Source organism: Myotis brandtii, unplaced genomic scaffold (assembly GCF_000412655.1).
Source record: "Myotis brandtii unplaced genomic scaffold, ASM41265v1 scaffold125, whole genome shotgun sequence".
NCBI classification, from domain to species: Eukaryota; Metazoa; Chordata; class Mammalia; order Chiroptera; family Vespertilionidae; genus Myotis; species Myotis brandtii.
This window is the reverse complement of record NW_005354385.1, coordinates 3307446-3330392: the sequence shown is the minus strand read 5'-3', so window position 1 is coordinate 3330392 and position 22947 is coordinate 3307446. Positions and strand designations below refer to the sequence as shown.

Genomic DNA, 22947 nt, shown 5'->3' with positions numbered 1-22947 from the left:
CCTTTCCCTCTGGTAACTACCATCTCTTCTTTTTGGTTTCTTTCCTTTAGCATACAACTATATGCATGGCTTCCATATTACAAAGTTTGCAGTCAACCTATGCCTGCCTTGGGGCACTACCCTGTTTTTCGTATGCTCTTTATCGTTCAGTTTTTGAAAGTTTTTCATCTACACTCTTTAATTCCTAACCGTTTTCATCCTTTCATCCATTGCAATCTGGCTCATGCTCCCACTACTCCACCCAAACTGCATTCCATCAAGTCATTGGTGATGCTCTCACTGCTAAATCTAATGGCTTCTCTGCAAGTTTCATCTGCTTGTTTTCTCAGTGACATGGTTGAACACTTCCTCTTCCTTTCTAAATTATTTGATTACATAAGATGTATATGAGTATTTTCACATTGTCCAAAAAGGCAAAAGTTCTCTTTATCATTACGCCCCACCTAAATCTGTACTTTGCCATCCTACTGCAATCCAATTTCCTTTCTTAGAAGTACTAGTAATCAGTGCTGGAGAGCATTCTTGCAGACACCTATTTTTAATACATTCAAGTGTGTAGGTGGATATCTAATCTTTCTTCCTTCTTTCCTTCCTTCTTTCCTTCTTTCTACCTTTCATATAAATGGTATTGTATTTTACTTTTCTTCTGCAATACTACAGTATTGGAGTCTTGCAATCTTGTGGAGCTTAACATATCAGATTATATAAGTCTAGCTAATTTTTAAAAATATATTTTTATTGATTTCAAAGATGGAGGGAGAGGGAGAAAGAGATAGAAACATCAATAATGAGAGAGAATCATTGATTAGCTGCCTCCTGCATGCTCCACACTGGGGACTGAGCCTGCAACCTGGGCATGTGCCCTGACTAGGAATCGAACTGTGACTTCCTGGTTCATAGATCACTGCTCAACCACTGAGCCATACCAGCCAGGCAAGTCTAGCTAATTTTTTAAACTACTAGATAGATGGATCTACCATAATATATTTAACCATGTCCCTACTGATGGATGTTTAAGTAGTTGTAATGAACATTCTGAATTGTGCCCTTTTGTTCACATCAAAGACTTCTTTAACATAGACACATAGAAGTTAAATTTCTGGGTCAAAGGTCATGTGTATTTAAAGACCTGATAAACTAAAATTACTCTCCAAAAGAACTGTATCAGCATATAATCAGACCAAAAATATATCTGATATATAACAATATGTCATTATCCCACACCACTGTCAGCAAGTTGTCATCAATTTGATGGACATATTAGTGTTGTAATTTATATAACTGATTATTCTTTTCATGTTTAATAATTTATCTTTTATTTTCTGTGAATTGACTGTTCATATCTATTGCTCATTTTTCTAATCAATTATCTTTATTTTTCTAATATGTAGGAGCTCTTTTTATATTACAGATATCAGATATTTGCTATTATTTTCTTCCAGGTTATCACTTGTCTTTCACTTTGTTTAGAATACACTTAATCATACAGATTTTAAAGGTTTATGTATTCAATTTCCTTACTTCTTTTTACTACTTTGTTTTGTGTCTTCTGAAAGAGCCTTTCCTACCCCAAAATTATAAAAACATCCTATATTTTCGTCTTATACTTATTTGGTGTTACTCTTTCCATCTAGCTCCTAAATCCATCAGGAATTTATTCAATTTATCTAACTAAGAAGAAGACCAAGTGGCTGAAGCCAGGAAGAGAGCAGTGAGAGTGGGGCTGAGAGTGAGGCAGGCAGGGCAGGCATGTTAAGGATATGGATTTTAATCATGAGAGCAATGGGATTAAACCCTTAAAAGGGTGCAAGAGGGTACCAAGATCAGTTTTTACTAGTAGCTCTAAAAGGACCACTGGGATGCTTCAGACAAAATAAAATAACCTTCACATAAAAGACTAGACTGTTTAACAATATTCATTATAGAGAAATGACAGTTAGTAGAGGTGGAAGGGCATATACTAGTAACTTCCTTCTTTTGTCTCTTTGCCCAAATAGTTTAAAAAAACTTAGACATTGGTTTCTACTACAGTAACCCAGGGAAGGAGAGTACCTGAAAGTTCTGAAACAGACAAGCCATGGGGTTATTGTTAGCTGGGCAGGGAATTGTGGGCTGTCCTTGGAATGCCTGGAGATTCGGGTACCCCTGAAGAATCTGCTGCTGCTGCTGCTGATTTGGAGGAAACATCTGATTGTTGTTTAACAGCGACTGTAGATGAGTCAGTTGATGATTATTCAAAGTATTGTTTATTGAGGACATGTCACCTATGGTTTGGAAAACATAAAATGTAAGTCAATGTGATTCTTTGGCAATCCTATGCCTATCCTTGTACCCAACGATTCCTGAAACAAAAACTAAAAACTAGACTTACATGATAAAAATTTTTTTCCTCTTTTTCTCCTCAAAGTCTCACTAACTGGTAAGGAAAAGAGTATTTTACTATTTAATTTTATCTTTCATAATTATTTTTTTGGTTTTATGTCATGAGAGATGAGTCTTTCTCTATCCATTAGCCAGTCCTTACATTGAGCATCAGTGTTAAAAATTCCTTGAAACTATTTTTATTAAAGCACCTACAATTAAAGGTAGAAATTAGTCCTAACCTGTTTTAGCAATCATAAGGATTTGATCAGATGATTAAAATAAGTGGATCTGGTCAGGCTTTGTTTACAAAGTTTAGTTCTCAAGTCACAATCATCACCAATTACCACCAAATAAAACTGGATTTTGTCTGGAAATATGTATTTTGTTTTTAAGTGAAAGGTTGGTCACCTAAAATTAAAATTGTAAAGAAAGTGAACAATACAAAAAGAAATCATTATCATAATCATTAAAAAATAAATATTATATAATCATGTAGGATTAGCTAATAACTAAATTTATATTCAAAATTCAAAATAGACTTGTTTTGAAATTACACTGAAGTTATTTTAAAGATGATGTCAAAGGAATTGTCCTGTAACTTGAAATATATAACACTAGTATGCTTTTTAAGACGTAACTGCATCGATTTCAATGACAAATAGAACTAATTAAACTGTATTATAAAGGTGTCCATAGATCTGGAAACATATATATATATATTTGCATACATTGGGCATGCCCTTGACAATATCAAGTATATTTGCTGATGCTTCCAGACTTTATGGAAACCATCTCTGTATTTTATATTATAGTCACCTGCATCAATCAGTTGAATATACTTGACATTATTATCTAACATTTTTGTGACATTATAATTTACATGAAGAATTTTGTTTTTAAGCCACAAAAATTTTAAAGAACAATACTGTTGGAGGAAACCTAACAATAGCTATTGGGGCTGTTTCCTTGAACTTGGACACATTTTAACTTTGAATGTTTTTATGCCTTGTTTCTTATTTTGCTCAATAAGTATTTAATTCTGTTTATTGAGGGATCACCTGGAAAAACACTTCCTGAGACTGTTTCCATCCACGGTGCAGCTGCTCATACTAACCCTGTGATGCCACACCAACTGAAATTCAAATAAAAGTTATTTTTAAGATGTACCTGTGCTTTATTATTTGAAAAATAAGACTCTACTTGGCTTAAGAGGATGATGGATAGGTTAGCGTTAGGTGGCATCAGAATTAGAAGATAAGCGAAGGCAGATTAAAATGATATTTAGTACTGCTAGGATAGGGGAGAAGAAAAAAGTCATTTTCATGTTTGTATAACTATGGTGGTGTGTGGGTGTTATTATATTTAGTTCCTTAAGCAAGCTGTGACATAACAAAAACATTTTTAAAAATAGTGTGACAAAATGGAGTCTTTAAAAATGAGAAATTAGAATTAGAAAAACGTTTCTTTTGTAAAAATTTGTGAAAAAATGTAACTTACCAAGCAGACCTGTCCCCAGTAGAGGGTTAAGTAGCTGTGGCACCACAGAGTTACTGTTGAGTTTAGCTGGACCAGGTGTGTTCCCAGCACTATTAGATACATTCAGCAATGTTTCTGCCATTGACACCACTGCTGTCCCACCAAGTGTTGAGACAGTCAGTGCTGCCACTGCTGATGATGTAGTGGTTGTGGTAGTGGTTGCCTGGGAGGAAGTTGCTATGGAAACCTCTGGATGATTAGCGGTGTTGGCCGATGCTGAGTTCAGGACACCTCCCAACAGCTGGGGATTCAAGGCCATTAATCCTGAGGCCCCAGTGACAGCTGGGAGGAACAGGGGGTTAAAAGTAGTGTCACTGCCTGCAAAGCTGGGTAAAGGGTTCCCCAGGGGGCTGGTTAAAAGGGTCTCAGCTCGGCTGTTCTCTGACTGATTGCTTGGCAAATGGTCTGGTGGGGCTGTCATCTGTGTTAAGGAGGGTAAAGGGGTATTTTGCTGTTGAAAAAGATCTGAGATGGTCAGATTGAAAGATGGCAGGGGAAGCATGGCAGCTGCGTGGGCTTGGTTCTGAAGCAGGGCCGCTAAGAGCTGAAAGTGGACAGGCTGCAATCCCTGCCCATCCATGTCACCGGAGAGAAAAGCTAAAGCAGCGTTTACATTCGGGTTGAGAAAACCTAAAGGGTGGAGGTTGATCTCAGACTTGCCTTCTCCCGCTGAAGGCTGGAGGATATTTAATAGATTCTGGTTTAGGAGATGCTGTTGATTCACTGGCAAAGAGATAGGTAGAGAACTGAGGAGGCTGGGGTTCAAGGGGTGTGGAAGATGGTTGTTTGAAGTGCTGTTGGATGGAAAATGAAGTGCGTGCTCCTGGCCAACAAAAGGAAAGTCACTCCCGATGGGCAGCTGACTCTGCAGTGGGTTTCCAGCCGCGGTGGTGACGATGACGCCGTCCTGGAGAACAGATGTTGTCTTGGTGATGGCAGGATGGCTGGTGCCAGCGATGGCAATGGAGGATGAGGGTCCTGAACCGCCTAAAATGAAAACAACACAAAACAAAAATGCCGCGCATTAATTGTGGATGTGAAGGAAGACAACCCCATGAAAACACATTGAAATCCATTTCAACTATCTCATTACCTGTCCCCTTTACTGATTTTAATCAGAGAAATTGTGATCAGAGATGATATCCCATCTGTGAATGACACACGTTTCCTAACCTACTTTGAAAATACATTTATTGGAGAAGTTTAGGTTACTAAGAAAAAGCTTGTTTTTCACATCTGGACAGAGTGAAGATGGAGGAAGTTCTGTAGTAGTTCATTCATTTGGTTTAGATAAAAGCAACAAGCCTTCATTTTTAAAAAATATTTTTCCTTTTAAAAAAGTTTTTGTTCTTCTATTTGTAATATTAGTACTTCCTTTTAGTAAAAAAAAACAAAGTAGAATATGCATGAGCATATAAAACAGAAAATAAAAAGTACTTATAAATATTTTAATATTTTAATGTATAGTTTTCTGGACTTTACCCACCTGTACTAGTATTTGTATATATTTACACACACATACACACATATACACATATATACACGTGTTACATATTTTAACAAAAATGGAATCATGCTGTCTTATAACTTTTTCATTTATCAATATATCTTTCCATGTTAACTCTTTTAACTACAGAGTTATTTTACTAGTATCATGTATGGATATACCATAATTTAATCAACATACAGTTGTGATATTTTGATTGTTTACAATCCTTTACATGGTAAGCAGCACTAACTCATTTTTGTCAATATACTAAATTACTTTCTAAAGATAAAGTCTTGAAAGTGGAATTCCAGGAACAGAAGAGTTTACATAAATTTAAAGCTTTGAATACTTCCTGTCAAACTGCCCTCCAGCCAAGTTGATCAATATACACTCAATTTCCATTTCTATAAACAGTGCACAGTAGTGCTCATTCTCACCAACATTGTGTTTCGTTATTTTTAAATCTTTGCTACTCTGATAGCATAAAGGTACTTTGCACTCATTATTCCTTAAGTCAGACAAGTCTTCATCCAAACAGCATTTTTAATCTTGAAAGTCTTATGCAAGAGATGAAAATTCAGGAAATTCAATATTTAAAAATACAAAATTTGGTTGCTTAATTTTTTCAATCCAAGCTGCACAACAGAATTACCTGGATAACTTGAAAAGAAAAGAAATAAAAAGCAATGCCTTGAGCCCTATTCCAGACCAGTTGAAAACCCATCTCTGGGGCACACCCAGCCTGAGCAGTAGCATTTTTTCAAATCACCCCTGGAGATCCCGATGCACACGAGGTGGGGTGAGGAGGGTAAGGATCACATCTGTTGAAAAGTAGCCTGTAATCATTTTTTCATAAAAGGTTTTCCCCTAAAGAGATGCATTGTTTTATGTGATACATGCATTTGGCAAATGTTTATTATCACAAGCATATGCATTTAATTTCCTATTAAAACATAAACATGTATATAGTATATTAAACAATACCACTGACACTGGAAACCTAAAATAATTCAAAAATTTTACTGCTGTACTATGCCATCGTAAGACATTTTACATTTGACCAAGTAACCCATGGAGGCCTCGTTCAAACACATAGAAATGTTTCCGTAGTTATAATAATAGTACAAATATGATTTTATAGTCTTCCTGTTTTCTCCTAACAGAATAACACGAGAATTTTTCCTTTATGATATACAGACTTTGTATTAATATTTTTAAACCATATAGTATATGGATTGACCATATCATGTAAAACATTCTGATACATTTTGGCATTTTGATTTTTTTCATTATTATGTATAACACGGGGATGCACATCTTATTGCATATGATACTTTCCTATCTTTGAATTGTCCTTAGGAAAAATTCCATCATTGGCATGATTGTTATGAGAATCAAAAATAGGTACATGAAAGGCTTGTAATATGTAAAAATCTATACAAATAAAAGGAGTTATCGTCATCATTACTACTGGCATTCATGTATGTAGTTAGTAGTGGTGATGTGGCAATAGCAGTTAGTATATCCAACACATCAGCATATCTAACACTCCTTACAGAATGTCTCTATAGCACGACTTTATAATTTTTCCCAGCTGTCATGTCTGCTTTTTTTTTTTAAAGCTCTGTGTTTCATTTCAAGAATAAGATTTTAAAATGTCCTTTGTTTAAAAATATATAAATATTTATAAAATATTATCATAAAATAATGAGTATGTTCACAAAGAGTGGGGTCAGAGCATATCAAATGCTGAGATAGGCATATGGCATACAATTATTTAAATATTAATTCAGATTTGTGATAAAACAATCAACATCTTAAACATTTCATTGCCTCTTAAATCTTGTTGCTATTTCTATAAATAGGTACTGTGCTTTATTTGCATCTGGAAACCATCTTTTTAAATAAGTGAATAAAAACTCTTATTAATTGGTAATCACTACCCGAGGCCTTTCTCCCTATTTGCTAAATAATAATGACTTATTTAAATGTACAGATCACCATTCAGAGCACATTTTCAAAATATTCCAGCATGTAGGTGACAGGGCTTTGTAGAAGAAGGATTTCCATAGAGGTTATTCTTTTTAATCTTTGTTTTCCAAGAGAAACATTTATATTTAAGATTCAAGAAAGTAGCCCTTGGGGGACATTATAAGTCTCCATCTAAATATTATTGAAAAATGACAATAAAGAAATGTAGTTACTTTGAGTGTATTTTCACATTACAAACAAGATGATGGTGAAGAGAACAACCTTTTCAAGAGTAATATGTGGATCAAAGACCATTTTTTAAAACATTTTTCTCCAATTTTCAACCAATCAGTGCAACAAACAGGTATCATACCTCTTCTGAACAAAAGGATAGAAATGATTATACAGAAACAAAAACCAAACATAAACACCACAAAACACCCTGCCCTTTCCTGCAGGAACTCGGTTCAGCAGTCCTGAGCACACAAACCTCCTTGTCTCTCTTTTTCTTCTTTCAAAGACACATTATTGAGAGCTTATTACGAACCAGGAACTAATGTTCTTTTCATATAGCCAGTGTACCTGTAATAGCTAAGAGCTATAATAGGCATATAACAGGAAGGCAATTGTAAAACTGAAGGTGTCAGGGAAAACTAAGCAAGTGGTAATATTTGATCTGGGATTTGAGAGTGGAAAAGGAGAGAAAGGGCTTCTAAGTAAAAGGAAAGTAATTAAAAAAAAAACAAGACAAGGAGGTAATAAAATGCATGGAGAGTAATGGATTCTTATATATCTTCGAGCAAATAAATATGACTGAAAATATTATAAGCTGCTTTCCCAGACACACTGGCCCTGCCACCTATAGTTAAACGTGCGGCCTTCGACAAGAGGTAATGACATTTGAAATAATCTTTCTAAACAATTAAAGGCAAGGACCACTTCTTATTTTCTTCTGCATTCCAAGACCTAACACAGTCTCACACATGGTTGGCGTTCAGAAAATGTTTCTTGGTTGAATTAATCTGTTAAGAAGTTCAGAAGACTTGCACTGATTTTCTAGAAATCAGATCATTTGCATTCAATGGTGTGTGCCTGTGGCATGTGTGTATGTGGAGAAAGGGAGAGCATACCACCCATTGGTGGAGAAAGTAGTAACCTGGCCCTCCCGATGCCAGGAGATGAGACGTTGGAGAGGAGATGGCTGGAAGATGCCAAGTTGCTTTAGAAGGCTCCCCGGTGTCTAGGGAGTCAAAATCTCCTTAGAGAGGAAGAGTCCTCACAAAGTCCTGTTCTTAAGGTCACTCGTTAATGCGTGGGGTCATTTGGAGGACCCTGGGTTTTTATAGCTGGAGATAAGTTGGAGGGTGCTTATTTCTGAGCCACTTAATCTTGAACAGGCACTCTCTGGTGAACCTACATCACAGTTCTGCATAAAAACCTTGTCTGTTGAAGCATTTGGGAAAACAATGATTTTCTTCTTTCCTTTTTCCCATTCCTTGTCTTTTTCTTTTCTTTTCCCTTCCTGCCTTCTTTCCTGCCTGCCTGGCTGTCCACCTTTACTTAGTTTGTAGCCAAGATGTTTCATGCTTAATCTAATGAGATGAACAGTTAGTTTTTGAAAAAGCAAACTATTCATTAACCATTTAGCAGTTAAATAATCAAAAGGCAGCTGGGAGCCTGGAAGAAATGTCGGAGAAGTCCTTTAATTGGAAAAAGTGATTATTTCATACCAGCCGGCAGTACCATGAACTGGCATAGTTTTTCTCTTTGTCTTTGTTGCTTCTGAAGAAGAGAGAAGACTTATAAAGCTACCCAAATAAACCTTCCTGGTTCGAGATCATGTGCCTTGATCCCCAATCAAAGGGTGAGAGTCTCTAGCACAATGAGGAAAGGACTTGCCCAGCTGGGTTATTCCCAAATATAAATAGTACTCTTTGCCAACACATATAGTTTATCTCTCTCTGTGTGTACACAGAAATAGCATCAGCAAAATTTTTCAAAGAAAATTTTAAGGCTATTTTTCCTACTATTACTAATTTTCATTCTTGAGTTTTATTTGCCTCATTAAAAATGCTTTTCAAAACAAAGGTACTGTCTACCTCTTTAGATTTATCTTCTGTGTCACCAATATTCTTTAAGAAAAGTCATTGTTCACATTATGCTAACTTTTTTAAAGGCTGGATCTTAACACATTGTGGACCAGTAGTTTTATTGCTAGCTTTACCCAGTGGCCAGATAAGTTTCTATTGAACGAGTACAAAAAACGTTTTACATAAATGTTAAAGGCATGCTTAAAAATTAAATACCCATTGCATTTTGAAGTTATTTATTACATGTTCTTACAAGTTAACATCTTTTTAAAGTATGATACTTTGTAAAACACTGTGTACTATGAAGCGAGAATTCTCATGATCGGTCCGCAATGTGTTAAGTATTAATATTGTATATGTCTTTGTATGTGTACAAAATAGGGCATTAATTAAGCTCATACCAAATAGACCAATAAGTTGTTTTTAAAATGTCATTATACCAGTTTAATCTCCAATTTTGAATAAATAGTACTTCATATTAGAAAACACTTTCTAAATTGATATGCCCACCTGTTGATTTTTGTCCATAAAATTCAAGAAATGAGTCATACAGAAGGAACTCCTTCACCATTTAACCTTTATCATTTGCCTTTATCATTTGGCAAATGTACTTCAATTATATACTTACAATGGCAATCCCTAGTAAAAATGAATGCTCCTAGAGACGAGAGAAAATATCATGCCCTAGTGAGTCAATAAATATAATCCATCTTTCTGTGCAATGGAAATAGTACAATTTTCTCCTCTATATTTAAAGGATTGATTTAAAAATAACTCTTAGGAGAAGTCTCTATTTTCCAACAAGACGTTATATTCCCAAGCCTTAGTAATGTCATGGTAGTAAGTATTTACAAAAATATATCACTCTATACTTGTGCTTTGGATTCTGATGTAAATTCCTAGCATTCCTTTAGCAGAAGTAGGCAGGAAGTCCTAGGGACTACAGATGTTCCTCGACTTACAATGGGGTTACATCCCAAAAAACCCATGGGAAGTTGAAAATATCATAGATCAAAATGCATTTAATACACAACCTACTGAATATCACTGCCTAGCCTAGCCTTCTTAAATGTGCTCAGAACACTTACATTAGCTCATAGTTGGGCAAAATTATCTCACACAAAGCCCATTTTATAATAGTGTTGAGTATCTCATAATTTATTGAGTACAGTATCAAAAATATACTGGCAACACAGTACACTGTAGAGTTCTGATTGTTTACCCTCGTGCTCTTGTGGATGCCTGAAAGCTGGGCTCCCTGCCTCTAGCTGCTCCATATCAGAGAGAGAGCACCAGACTGCAGATTGCTAGCCCAGGAAAAGGTCAAAATTCAAAGTACAGTTTCTACTGAATGTGTGTTGCTTTTGCATCATTGTAAAGTCAAAAAATCTTAAGTTGAACCATCATAAGTTAGAACCATTTAGTGTCTACTTGTTCTCCACAAAGAAGGGAGGGGTGGACCCCAAAACAAAAGCACTTAGAAGAGGGGGAAGGAAGGAATGTCAGTCTCTTGCTTGGTAGGATTTTTAGTGTATGAATATGCTAGAGTAACATTTGAAATGCATCATCAATATTCCAATTGGAAGTTTTATTTCCTTATTTTAATGAGGTGAGTTTCTAGATTAATACAGTTAATTTGTACCCTTTCATTGTATACCATGTTATGTGTAGTGCTAAAATAGTGGTTAGCACATACTAGGTGCTCAATAAATATTTGCTGAGTTTATTACCCCATGAATAGTTTGAGACAGTGTTTAGGCCAATTTGGGGCTGCAAAATCAATTTAGTATGCCCCAACCATAAATAAATAGAAAAGAGCACACTGCATAACTAGGGTATTATTTTGTGGAAACTTCTGTTAACGTTTGAGTGCTGGGTCAAGTTCTGTTAGTGGGTGATAATTTCAGTGAATCATGACTTTTAAAAGAAAAGAAATACAACAAAATAGGATAAAAAAGAATATATCAGAGTGCATCACATGTAATAAGTGTGTGTTTTTTTCCAGGAAAATTTTATTTGTTATACATTAAAGATATATCTTCGGTAGATTGTAAGGCAAATCAGTTTTTTTTTTTTACTGTGGGAAGAAGTAAAAAACAAAAGTTTGAAAAACACTGCATTCAGATCCGGCCCCGGAGTTGCTCAACTCTGTGGGGATGCTCCATGGAGCAGTGCTCCAGGAAGCACATCCATCAGCCTACAGTGCGAGGGGTGTCCCTGTCGGGTGGGCAGCGCCGGAGCCTGCTCAGGGTGTCTGTGATAAATACTCTCTTAGACCTGTACCTGTGGGTCTTGGATAGACTTCTAAACTTCCCTGGACTAGCTCCACCCCAGGAGTAATTCAGCTACTCCATCAGAATTCTGACATCCAATTCCATTTTTAATCTGTGAAAAGGTGAGTTGTTACTTTGCATTTGCAAGAAGTATAATTCTTAGAAAATAATGTTTACTCTCCTCTTTGCTTGGTTGGCATTAATGTTGTCTGATATAAGTTCCCGGAAGATAAGAACTTAATGATTTGATTTATTTAGTACCACTTAGACATGGTACTAAATGATATCTATTTCTATGACACCATAGGAACATTTTTGATCGTTATTTTTAATGAGTCAAATTTTTGCAGAGTTAGCATCACTGCTTATAATTTGGGTATTTTCAGAGGCTACTTCACTGTTTTCAGACCACTTAATTTTAGTAAATAATAGCTTAGGCATCACTCTTGGACTGAAGAATTTCTAGTGGCTTTATGTATAAGTGAGCTTGGTGTACTGCAACAAAATAAAATTCTCCCAATTTACACACTGGGACAATTTATTTCTTGAAAGGTACAGAATAGATAATTGGATCAGCAAACATCTCACCCCACTCTGAGTTCTGTTATCTCCTTTGATGACACAGACTCAATGTCTAAAGCAAAACACGTGTTAGCTCCTTCTTTTGCACACAAGGAAACATTAAGCTTGGGATATGTAAGCAAAACAAGTGGTGTAACCCTGATATTTAGGAAACCTTCTTAAGCAGCAAGCCATTGTCTGTTGTAAAAGTATCTTCCAACAAAGAAGAAATGGCTCATTTTGCAAAAAATTAACCAAGTGAATAGACATAGATTATCATCACACAATCAAGAATTTAATATAGTTTTGGTATTTGGTTAAAAAACAAGAAGGCAACTTTTAACCTAGAAGCCTTGTGCATGATGATAAAATCTAGGCATTTAAAATTTTGGGTGGAAATACTTTCAATAGAAACTAATGTATGTTCGGTCATGACCTTAGGAGAGCCTCTGGCATTCTTCACCCTACATTAGTCTATGTAAGATTATTTCTACACAAACTTCTCATATCTTGAGAGCTCTAAACTCATAGAATATAATCACCCTTGAGCATTTTTATCCCATAATTTTTTGTACCTGTAACATGTAGGAAATGACAATTTCCCTTTATTTTCTGTCTGGCATCTTCTGAGAATAAATAAATATATAGAACAACAACAACAAAAACACAAGCTTATTATTTTGCAGTCTTTTACCAAGAGTGTTCTTTTGTGGTCTCTATTTCATTTTCTTATACCTACCATATCAATGGTTATACTGAGTTTTAATCAAATGCATTTTATGCTGAAATAAAACATGTCTTTTCCAGAGTTTAAAAAAAATATATAAATATCCATGAACATATATTTATTTGTAGGTTTATTTGTATTATTCTTATAGTCAATTTATATCTTTAAGAGTTAAGGCAAATAAATGTTTCAGTTATTTTCTCTTCCGGTACAAACTCATACTCTGCGCATTCAGAGAATTTATTTTCATGTGTTTAGATGAGTTGATTTCATGATTTTATTAGGGGAAAAATAAGAGAACATAAAAAGCATTTTAAAGTAAAAAAGTTGTATTTAATGACCTTATCATATTGGAGTAAAGCAAGGTTCAGTTAAGTTAGCAGAATAGTCTAAATCTTTTTGTTTCTTTGAAAATTGGAAAAAAAACCACAGGGCCACGGAAAGGATGTGTTGGCTGTAATGTGGGCACTGAGGGACCAAGTCCCCGCAGAGGCCCGGGTGGCAGGGCCCTGACGGAGCTAAGTCCTTGCAGAGGCCCTGGTGGCTGGGCACTGAGGGACTAAGTCCCCGCAGAGGCCCGGGTTCTTGGCATGTGTGTTTCTGTTCTAAGGTCAGCAGGCAGGCAGGAGGCAGAGGCCTGGAGAAATGAAATTTGAGTCAAGGGCACTTGATTTTGGATTCCTATCTAAACCAAACCACCACAAAACATGCTGAAACCAGTCTCTCTTCATAAATTGAAAGTTACTTTCAAAGTACATGACTGAGGGCTCTCTGAACAGCCTGCCTTCGGCAGTTTGAGTGTTTGCACTGAGATCAGGAACTTTGGGAGTTGGTGGTCAGATCCACAACTTTGCTTTGCCACCTCCTACTGGTCAGTTTCTTGATCTGTCACGTGGAAATATTAAACCTTACTTAAAATCTGATATCCAAAACGCTAACAGAAACCTGTAAACTTTACAATGCAAATGTTTAGAGAGCTTTAGTGGAAAGGCAATTTCAAAACTCCAAATAGAACCAATAAAGGCTTGATATCTAAGTTTCACAAAACGTTTTCTAAGCATTTCATATCTTTTATCTGATTTAAAAAAAAATTATCTTTGCCTCCAATTCCCATGAGTGTGTCCCATAGAATTCACTTACAGGCCAAAAAAAAAATAAAAATAAAAAATAAAAATCTGTACCTGGGTTGTTTGTAATAGAAAAACTCTTTAAATGAAGATTTAGAAAATAAATTACCAATAGAATAAAGCATTTTCAGAGCAAGTGATTTTTTGTCTTAATAGATGTCTTAATGTAACATTTTTGAGCTGTTGCTTCGGAAAGTGGATAAAGGGCTCTGGATTGCACAGGAGGCCACCTGAGCTCTGTCCAGGCTCTGTAACCGTGGAGCAGAGCTGGCCTGTGTTACCTTAGTCTCTTACCCTCACTGTGTATCACACTGGGAATGGCAAGACTAGTAAATGCATAGTCGCCTCCTTTAAAAGTCTAATGACATGTTATCCACTAGGAAACCCATTCTTATCTGAGCCAGATGATACCAATTCGTTAAAATAAAGGTCACCAAATTAGATTAGCAAATGAAGGGTAGTTCTCTTGATATTTTTCACAATTCACCAGCATTGACACAAACATTCTAATTGTTGTACACTATAATATTTGAGTCCACAGAGAGAAGGCAAAAATATAACCGACTGTTGTCTAAAAGTGTATCAAAAGTTTAAAAACGTGACTTGTAACATGCTTCAATTCATTTTCTGTTGGATATTTTTTAAGATGTTGAAAGTGAAAAGAGTTTTTTTAACCACTACATGTTTCAGTTGAAGAACGTATGCAGCTGAAAAGAAAACGAATTTTAGAATTAGATGAACCCGAGTTCAAATCTGATTTCAGTTATATATGATCTTGGACAGTTAAGTTCTCTGACACTCAATTTACTCATCTGGAAAATGGGGACAATGATGCCTTATGCTTTGGAAAACTGTATATGTTAGAAATAATCTAGGTAAATCACCTGGTACATTAATAGGTACTCAATAATAGCTATAAGTAACATTTTAAGAATAAAGTGTTTCACCTAATATCTAACTGGTATGCTAGGAATATGCAGCAAAACTTACAGAGATAATTGTGACCGTCATCTGCTGTCTGACTATGAATGAATGCCAAGCCTGGGTGCTTATTGGATGGATGAACAAAGTCAGTGTAAATAAATATTTAGTGTAAGCAATTACAGTGACAGAACATTCAGTGACACAGTTCACTACATATCAAAAAGAAAAATGGCATTAGAGACCTCTTCGATGTTCAGCTCATCAAAATAGTTATATTAATTAGTAAATCTACTCATTTTCATAACCAGCTGCATAGTCAATCTATGTATATTAATTAGTATTTAATTTTATTAAGTTTGATATTTTAAAGATTCTTACTGACCTGTTTTCATCAAGCATATGCTCTCTGTTAGCTTACATATGACTGGTCACATCCATATCATTACTAGACATTTATTCTTACCCCTTTTAGCTATATATATGCCAGCACTTTTCTTACATTAATTAACTTTAAACTTGTGTGTTTTGATACTCCCAACACTGGGAATCCGGATCCAATGTTTTACACAGATGCGAGGAACAAGAAAATACATGTTTAAGACTATATAAAATAAGTCTACAATTGACATCCAGATGAAACAAGAATATAAATAAATGTTTGTCTTTACATACAAACTTAAATACACCATTGATAAAATACATACACTTTTCAATATGAACTGAGACCTGAAACAAAGTAAGTTGAGGTAAGGGGTATCAAAATTTGAAGATATAATACAACGAAACTAACAATTCTCATATAAATGATTGAAAGTATGCTTAATAAATATTTAAAATAGTTTCTTATTTCACGTAACTTTAATCTGATAAGTGCACAAGATTAAATTTTCATTTGTGTGGAATTATCTAAAAAGGAATAAGAGTCATTGAAAAGCTAGGAGCCCATTTGTAATAAGTATCCTGTTAAACACAAAACATAGTTTCATGAAATTCCTTAGACTAAGACTATCAAGAAGGCACTAATGATTTCAGTTATCTTCTCCACCTCATATTCTTTTTAACACAAGAGGCCAATGAATACTTCTGCATTAAATACTGACAACAAGACAACACGAACATGAGTTGTGGAGGATGGCAGGTGCAGGTAGTGACACTGGGAAGAAACACTTGATCTAACTATCAGGAACAAAGACGTAGGTCACAGTGCTGTCCCAGCAAGGCGGTACGATACAGTCTACACGTGCCTGTACAGCAGCTTATTATTAGACGCCTCAGCAGTTTTCTCATTTTCAGAAGCACTCTGGTTTTTAAAGCCCACTATTTTCATATTTGAATTTTGTCTCAACAACCACCTTTTATTTTCTCCCTGGCATTTCCCACAAATCTCCCAAATCATTAGTGCTGTGTTTTTGGGTATTCTTTCTAATGTTTTCATGGCCAAGTTTTCTGATGTCTCGATGAAGTTCCCTCTTTACATTTTTTAAAATAATAATTTCTGAGGAATCTATTGCACAAAATGCAGTTCTTTCTAATGTGTCTGCTTTTAAATAGACTTGTCTCCATTAATAGTGGATGAAAAGATACAATAAATTTGGGTTCAAAACATAAATGTCAATGCTAAAAATAATGGTTTAGTTCTACAAGAAAACTGTAAAACAATATCAAGATCAAAAATTCTGGAAATCAGGTTTTCAAGCCTTTTTTTTTATTAGAAAACTTAAATTATTACCCTTTTTAAAAAGGGAGTAGTCAATATCCATTTTTTTAATTTTCTCAAACAAATAATAATAAATGATAGCAAACTAGGATAAGAAAACACATTAGAAGACAGCTTTCTACTTCATACAACTTCTGGTTACCTCTTCCTATCCATTCACCTATTTCTGGTCAGCAGCAAGAACAGAACATCCGTTTATCTTTGCCTTTTTGGGTTTTCCAAGATGAGCTTCATTTACCTGAATACAAACAAAAGCTAGGGGACACAGATTTTATATTGCAAGAGCCAAGAACCTGGCTCATAAGCCAGGATGCCCTGCCTTCTATGGCTTCTGTAGTTTAGAGTCCAGTGGTTACATGACCAACTGAAAGTTGAATGATATTCGAAACGACACAGATTGACAACAAATAACGGAAACGAATGGAATCCCCATGGCTGTTGTTTCTCCCTAGTAGACAAATCCCTAGCATTCTGTAAATAACATTATACATACTAAAGAAACGATGAGAATTTCACAATGGGGAAAGAGGATCATTGCTTATCGTAATAAATATTTTGGTACAAACTTTAAAAAAACGTAGAAAAGTTTAGTACCTCTGGGTACTTTTTTCTAAGAAAACCATACCTGCTTCAGAACTTGTTTGATTATAGCTGCTAACAATGCTGTTTGGTATCACTGGAGTGGAGGACGTTGAAATTCTTGACTGAGGTGGATTGGGATGTAATGAGTTTCCTAAAGCCATGCCCGACTGACTGAGCATCCCACAGTTCCCGCTAGCCTGAATCTGATTGATCAAACCTGCAAGATGGTGGTTGGGGACTGAATTGTGACTGTGAACAAAGTTAGTGTTTGCGTTGTGGCAGTGCACGGCTTCCCCTCGGACGGGGATGTTCTGTGTCAGTGAATTCTGAAGAACACTGGAGTTCACACTGGGGTCTGTAAAATGCAGCTGGTTAGCAGAGCAAGGCAAAGCAGTATTGGAGGCCCCACAACCCGGGGTACTATTGCTACTCAAGTGAGAGCTTTGACAACTCATAGACTGTAGTAACTGAGACATTGAACTGATGGGGAAAGAACCCTGACTTTGCTTCCTCAGCGAGTCGGGTCCAGGTTTAGGAACTGAAGAACTATCCATTTGAGACTGTCTGAGCAAACTCAAAACTGTGGTAGGAGGCTGTTTTCTTTTCCGCAATGAGTCTTTCTGCTGAGACATCAGCTTATCTCGTAGCGCTGCTCGACCACTTTGCCCTTCACCTGTTGGGAGAAGCATGTTGGCAGTAGGAGGGAACATGGTGTTTAAAGTGCTATGTCCTTCAGTGTTGCCACTGCCAGCAACAGCTCCGGAATTGCTACTGCTGCTACTGTTGTTACTAGCAAGTTTGTTTTGATTTGCTAGCTGTGCTTTGGCTGCTGCTGAGAGTAAACTACTTGCTGGAAAGGAGGCAGCATTGTGCTGGTTCAAGATCTGATTTAAAGGCATTCCCAGCAAACCAGGCTGACTCTTTACAGAACCACTTCCGGCAGGTGCAGCAGGAAAAGCGGCACTGCTTGGGGTAGTTAGTACATTACTCATTCCAGCAATTAATGGGTTAGGGATATCCTTGTACTGATGATGTCCATCGGACTTGGTGGAAGGGCTTGATGGCATTGATGGCCGTGGGGACCCTATTGTTGACCTTGGTGACCTGGGTGGAACCTTAATACCACTGCAAGCCGCTTGGGGTCCTAGAGGTGGCATCATGAAATTTCCATGATCTGATGATGTGGAAGATGAGCGTGATCTTTGGGGCGAAGCCTCAATCCTTCCGATTCCAGCCCCCATCATGTGCACTGGGGATGTCACTGGAGAAGGGGACAGGGAGGTTGAAGCTGAATGCTGAACTCTTTGAACATGACTCCCATGATTCATGTGACCAGGTTTTACGGTTGGCAAAGGGAGATTACTTGGCAAAGGAACAACAGCAGGAGGCATGCTTACATTCATCACAGGTACCTGAGAGTGGACATTTGAATGGAAACTAGTTGGATTAATGATAACAGGGTTCTGATTCGCCGGTTTACTAGGAATAGGGTCAAGAATGCCAAGTGGATCTTTCTCAGATGTTAATGGCTTTTTCTGAAGAGCACAAGAAGGTGGAGGAGGGGGAGGTGGGCCGTGGGGTAGTTTGTGGTGGAACATTGCTCGTGGTATTTCCATATTATTTGAAAAATTACACATTGGTTTTTTCATTACTGGACTCTTTGTAGTCAAGGTTGGGGAAAGAGGTATATTAGTCCTTCCAGCCATTGCACAGGATGACTGTACAGGAGAACCGTGTAGCATTACTGAAGGTGGAGAGAGAGGAGTCCTATTCAGGTGAATAGGACTGGAATTGGGAGCTCCATGAAAACCAGGATTATTTCTTGTGAAAACATCAGGGCTTCCAAGTGGGTCAGTCCTCGGAGAGATTGAGCCATCTCCATAAATCTGGGATCCTGACGACGCTGGGCTGGGCAGGCCTCCATGGCTGCCACGGAATGGAGATTTCTGTCCATGTTCACTGCTGCCCAATCTTTGCCGGGGGTAGACGGGGTGGAGTTCTTGTTGCTGGCTTCCAGGCAGTTCTTGTACATAGAGCCTTCCCATGGCATTTGATGATCCCATCATTAACTTGAAAGGATGCTTACATTCAGGCATTACAGAATTTGTAATTCCTTCATGAGACTTATTTCTTACGGATCTTGGAGTTGCTGCCCGTGAAGGTACTACTGGAGTCGCATCTGATGTGAAAGAAAAAGAAAAATCTGTTAAGTCGTCTCAGTTCTTTTGTATTTGGTGGTGGGGGATGAGGAGGGAGGAAATGAGGAAGGGAGGGCAGCTGGAAATAGAAATTTGCAAATAGAAGCCGTGCCTCCATGCAACTAGAAATTCTCCACTCTACATTAAATTTTGATTTAAAAGTGCACATTATTCTCCCTTAGTTGGCCAAAGGTCCTCAATTAACTGCTCATTATGCTTGTTTGCCTCTTATCTGTTGAGAAAGAATGAAAATCTGAATCAGTTCATACTGACATTCGCCATTCTAATACTATTTAGAATATGCAAAATCAAGATTGACAGCCCACATAGAATTGATGATGCTACTATCTTGTTGAATTTGAAATTTTTAGGAACACAGTTACAATAGAAAATTATTATCTGTGTGGCATATTGTCTTGGGTGATTTAAATGAATTGCCATTTTTACCAGAAAATCTGTTGCCCTATAAATGTTTCTGTTATCTTACTGAAACCTCATCAGGACAGCTATAGAAACGCTTCTGTATCCCAACATTTTCACTGTAAAAGAGTCTTAATTTTTGTGAATTAAGTGAATGGAGTTCAGAATCTTTTATAATGGGAGTGATGACAATGGTAAATGCAGTGATACTGCAATCACACCTAACTTCCAATCAAGTCTCTAACACTGCAGTTTCTTTGACGTTAACCAGTCATTACTGTAAAAACAACTTTAGCCAGTCAACTCAGGTAAAAGGCTGCAATTCTTTTATTAGGATAGAATTCCTATGCAACATTTAGACTGCCAAATCTTTAGTACTGGGTTCTAACTGCCATTCCTCTTCCTACAGAGCGCATCTCTCCCTCACTGGCCTTTGGAGTCCCTTCAGTCCCTTTGGAGATCAACAGAATACAGGCAACAAAAGCAAGCTGGCCCACTGGACAGAGCTTTCACTTATCTTGTTAGAATTCTAGGTTCAAGTTTTTTAGCCCCTAAGGATGTTTCACTATTTTATAAAGTTGTACCTTGTAAAACAGGGATAGTAAATAAAATTGATTTCCTAGGCCAAGTCCCATCAACTGGTGGTGGCTGATTAGAGGGCTATGATGGAAAGGATGCTGGGCCTTGCTGGGCTCTGTAGAAAATGCCACTGAGTCTACTACAGGCACAGGGGTTGAGAGTGGCTTCATTCATACTATCTGCTGGCCATCCCCATTCTGGGACTTACAACATCTTGGCAAGTACACCTGGAATCATTTGCAATCAGAAGCACATTTACTTACATGGATACTTGCACATCTAAGATAAATATACTTCTCCTACCTGCGAGGTAGTATACAGATCAAATCAGATAATGTTTTTTTTAAGACAGTGGTTCATCTTAAAAAATGAAATCCAGGTAGAGTGCATTCAAAAAGTAAGAGAATGCAGTGAACATATATTTTTCTTTGGAAATGTGGGCTTTCTGTTTCTAGCATGGTGAAGATTCTGGATAGAGTAATTTCTGAATATAATATATGAAAAGTTGAGAACCAATGATATAAGAGAATTGTAGCAGATAAACTCAACTGAACTTATTTTCTGGTTAAAAAGAGATTTTCAAAGTTTGCAATAAAAATAATATATGAAAAGTAGTTGGGGTACTAGGCATGGCTCATGGTGGGAACACAGGTACCTGTATTAGCCTTATTACAGGATTGACTGTGTTCTCTTCGGGAACAAAACTATAGACTTGTGTCTTTTCTTGGGTATTTCTATAATTATTTATAGTTAAGTGATTAAAAATGTAGACATTGGCATTTTTAAATGTACAACAGACAGAAAAAAATATACAACAGAATTTAGAAAATAGTTGTGTTTTAAAAAGGATTTCTTCCATACCTGGGGAAACCTAGTTACCATCTTTAAAATAATAGGAATACTAAATAAACAAATAAAAGTCATGCCGCTGTTATGTTACACTTAGGAACTAAAGTATTAGAAGAGTTGGCAAATATAAATGCTAGGTACCCATCAAGGGCTTTCATGTAGACCTTTCAAAAGAATAAGCAGAAACTAAATGTATGTTTATGTATGTTAGAGGTGAAAATTACTATATGAGTCTTCTTAACATTTAAGGTTGAGCTTTAAATAATTAAATGTTAAGATAGATATCAATTTCATAAAATTAGGAAGTTGATATAAATGTTATGTCTGAAGCTAGTAAAAGAGGAAATTAATCCAATAAAGTATACCATTGTAAGAGTGGATGGAGATATGCCTCTTAAACCAGTTCCAGTTAAATATTTATCTTTATTTTTTAATAATGAAACTTGTTAAGATATGAAAAGTTGAGAACCAAATCAAGACTCTGTTATGGTCATTAAAAAGGCAACAAGGCAGAATGTAAAAAGAGGTAAAACTGTTTGATATGAGACAGCAGCAGATATGAACATATACAAAAGTGAAATCATAGTTACGTTGAGGTGACAAGATATCGGTAAATGTTAAATAATTTATTACTATTAAATGTCTTTAAACTGTGGCAATATTTGTTTTTAATTAAAAAAAATGTAGCTCATCAAAAGAAAAAAAATCCCTTAAAAGACTGTTTTTTCTTACATACCTCAGTGGAGCAATATTTTTCTGATCATTCCTGTTCAAGCTTAAAGGTTAGAGGTTATTAGGAAGGAGCATTCTGGTCATAGCTGCTAACTTATCTCCCCGCCCTCTTCACATGAGTGCTAAGTGTCAATCTATACCTGTCCGATGTCACAACTGCTCCTCTTTATAAGTCCATAATTTGACCCCAACTTACCTACGCAGGCTTAATCTTCCCCTCAAGTTAGATTAGTTTCCACATTATTGATTCTACTCATTCTGGACAAGAATTTTCTTATTTCCCTCATATTTCTAAATCCTGCAAATTTCCAGGTTGGTTCAAATCTGAGTTCTGCTGTAAAGCCTTCTCTGATCACTACAGGGGCCACGCGTCATCTGTATTTAGAGCTCTGCAGAACATCACTTCGCCTTCATAAGCAAACACTTTGGCACTCAGTCACATTTTATTCTGAATTACTATTCAAGTGCTAAGTAGATTGTAATATTTTGGAAGGAGTTTATATACTAGCCATTACAAAAAGAAGTTCCCCAGTCTCAAATCATTATTCCACAGATTACATATTAATCTTAAAGGGAAAAAGTACCTTAACAATGGAGTGATCAGATGGATATAACTATACCCAAGCAATCAAACTTAATGTCATCAATATGGGATAAATTGACATTATTTGCCTCCCGAGGAGGACATAACATCACCTGTGCAGTATTCCTAGCAAAAAATTTTTAACTTGGCCCTAACCGGTTTGGCTCAGTGGATAGAGCATCAGCCTGCGGACTCAAGGGTCCCAGGTTCGATTCCGGGCAAGGG

General features: G+C 36.5%; 1 protein-coding gene across 1 annotated transcript in view; it reads right to left on the bottom strand.

Annotated features, from left to right (window-relative positions):
* Positions 1-22947, bottom strand: part of MBD5 (methyl-CpG binding domain protein 5) — a 192727-nt gene that overhangs the window by 31042 nt on the left and 138738 nt on the right. The window contains exons 9-11 of the mRNA XM_014534024.1: positions 17405-19540; positions 3862-4887; positions 2053-2264 (exon numbers count right to left, since the gene is read on the bottom strand). Of these exons, the coding sequence (XP_014389510.1) occupies positions 2053-2264; positions 3862-4887; positions 17405-19540 (3374 nt within the window). The remainder of the gene's footprint in view (positions 1-2052; positions 2265-3861; positions 4888-17404; positions 19541-22947) is intronic.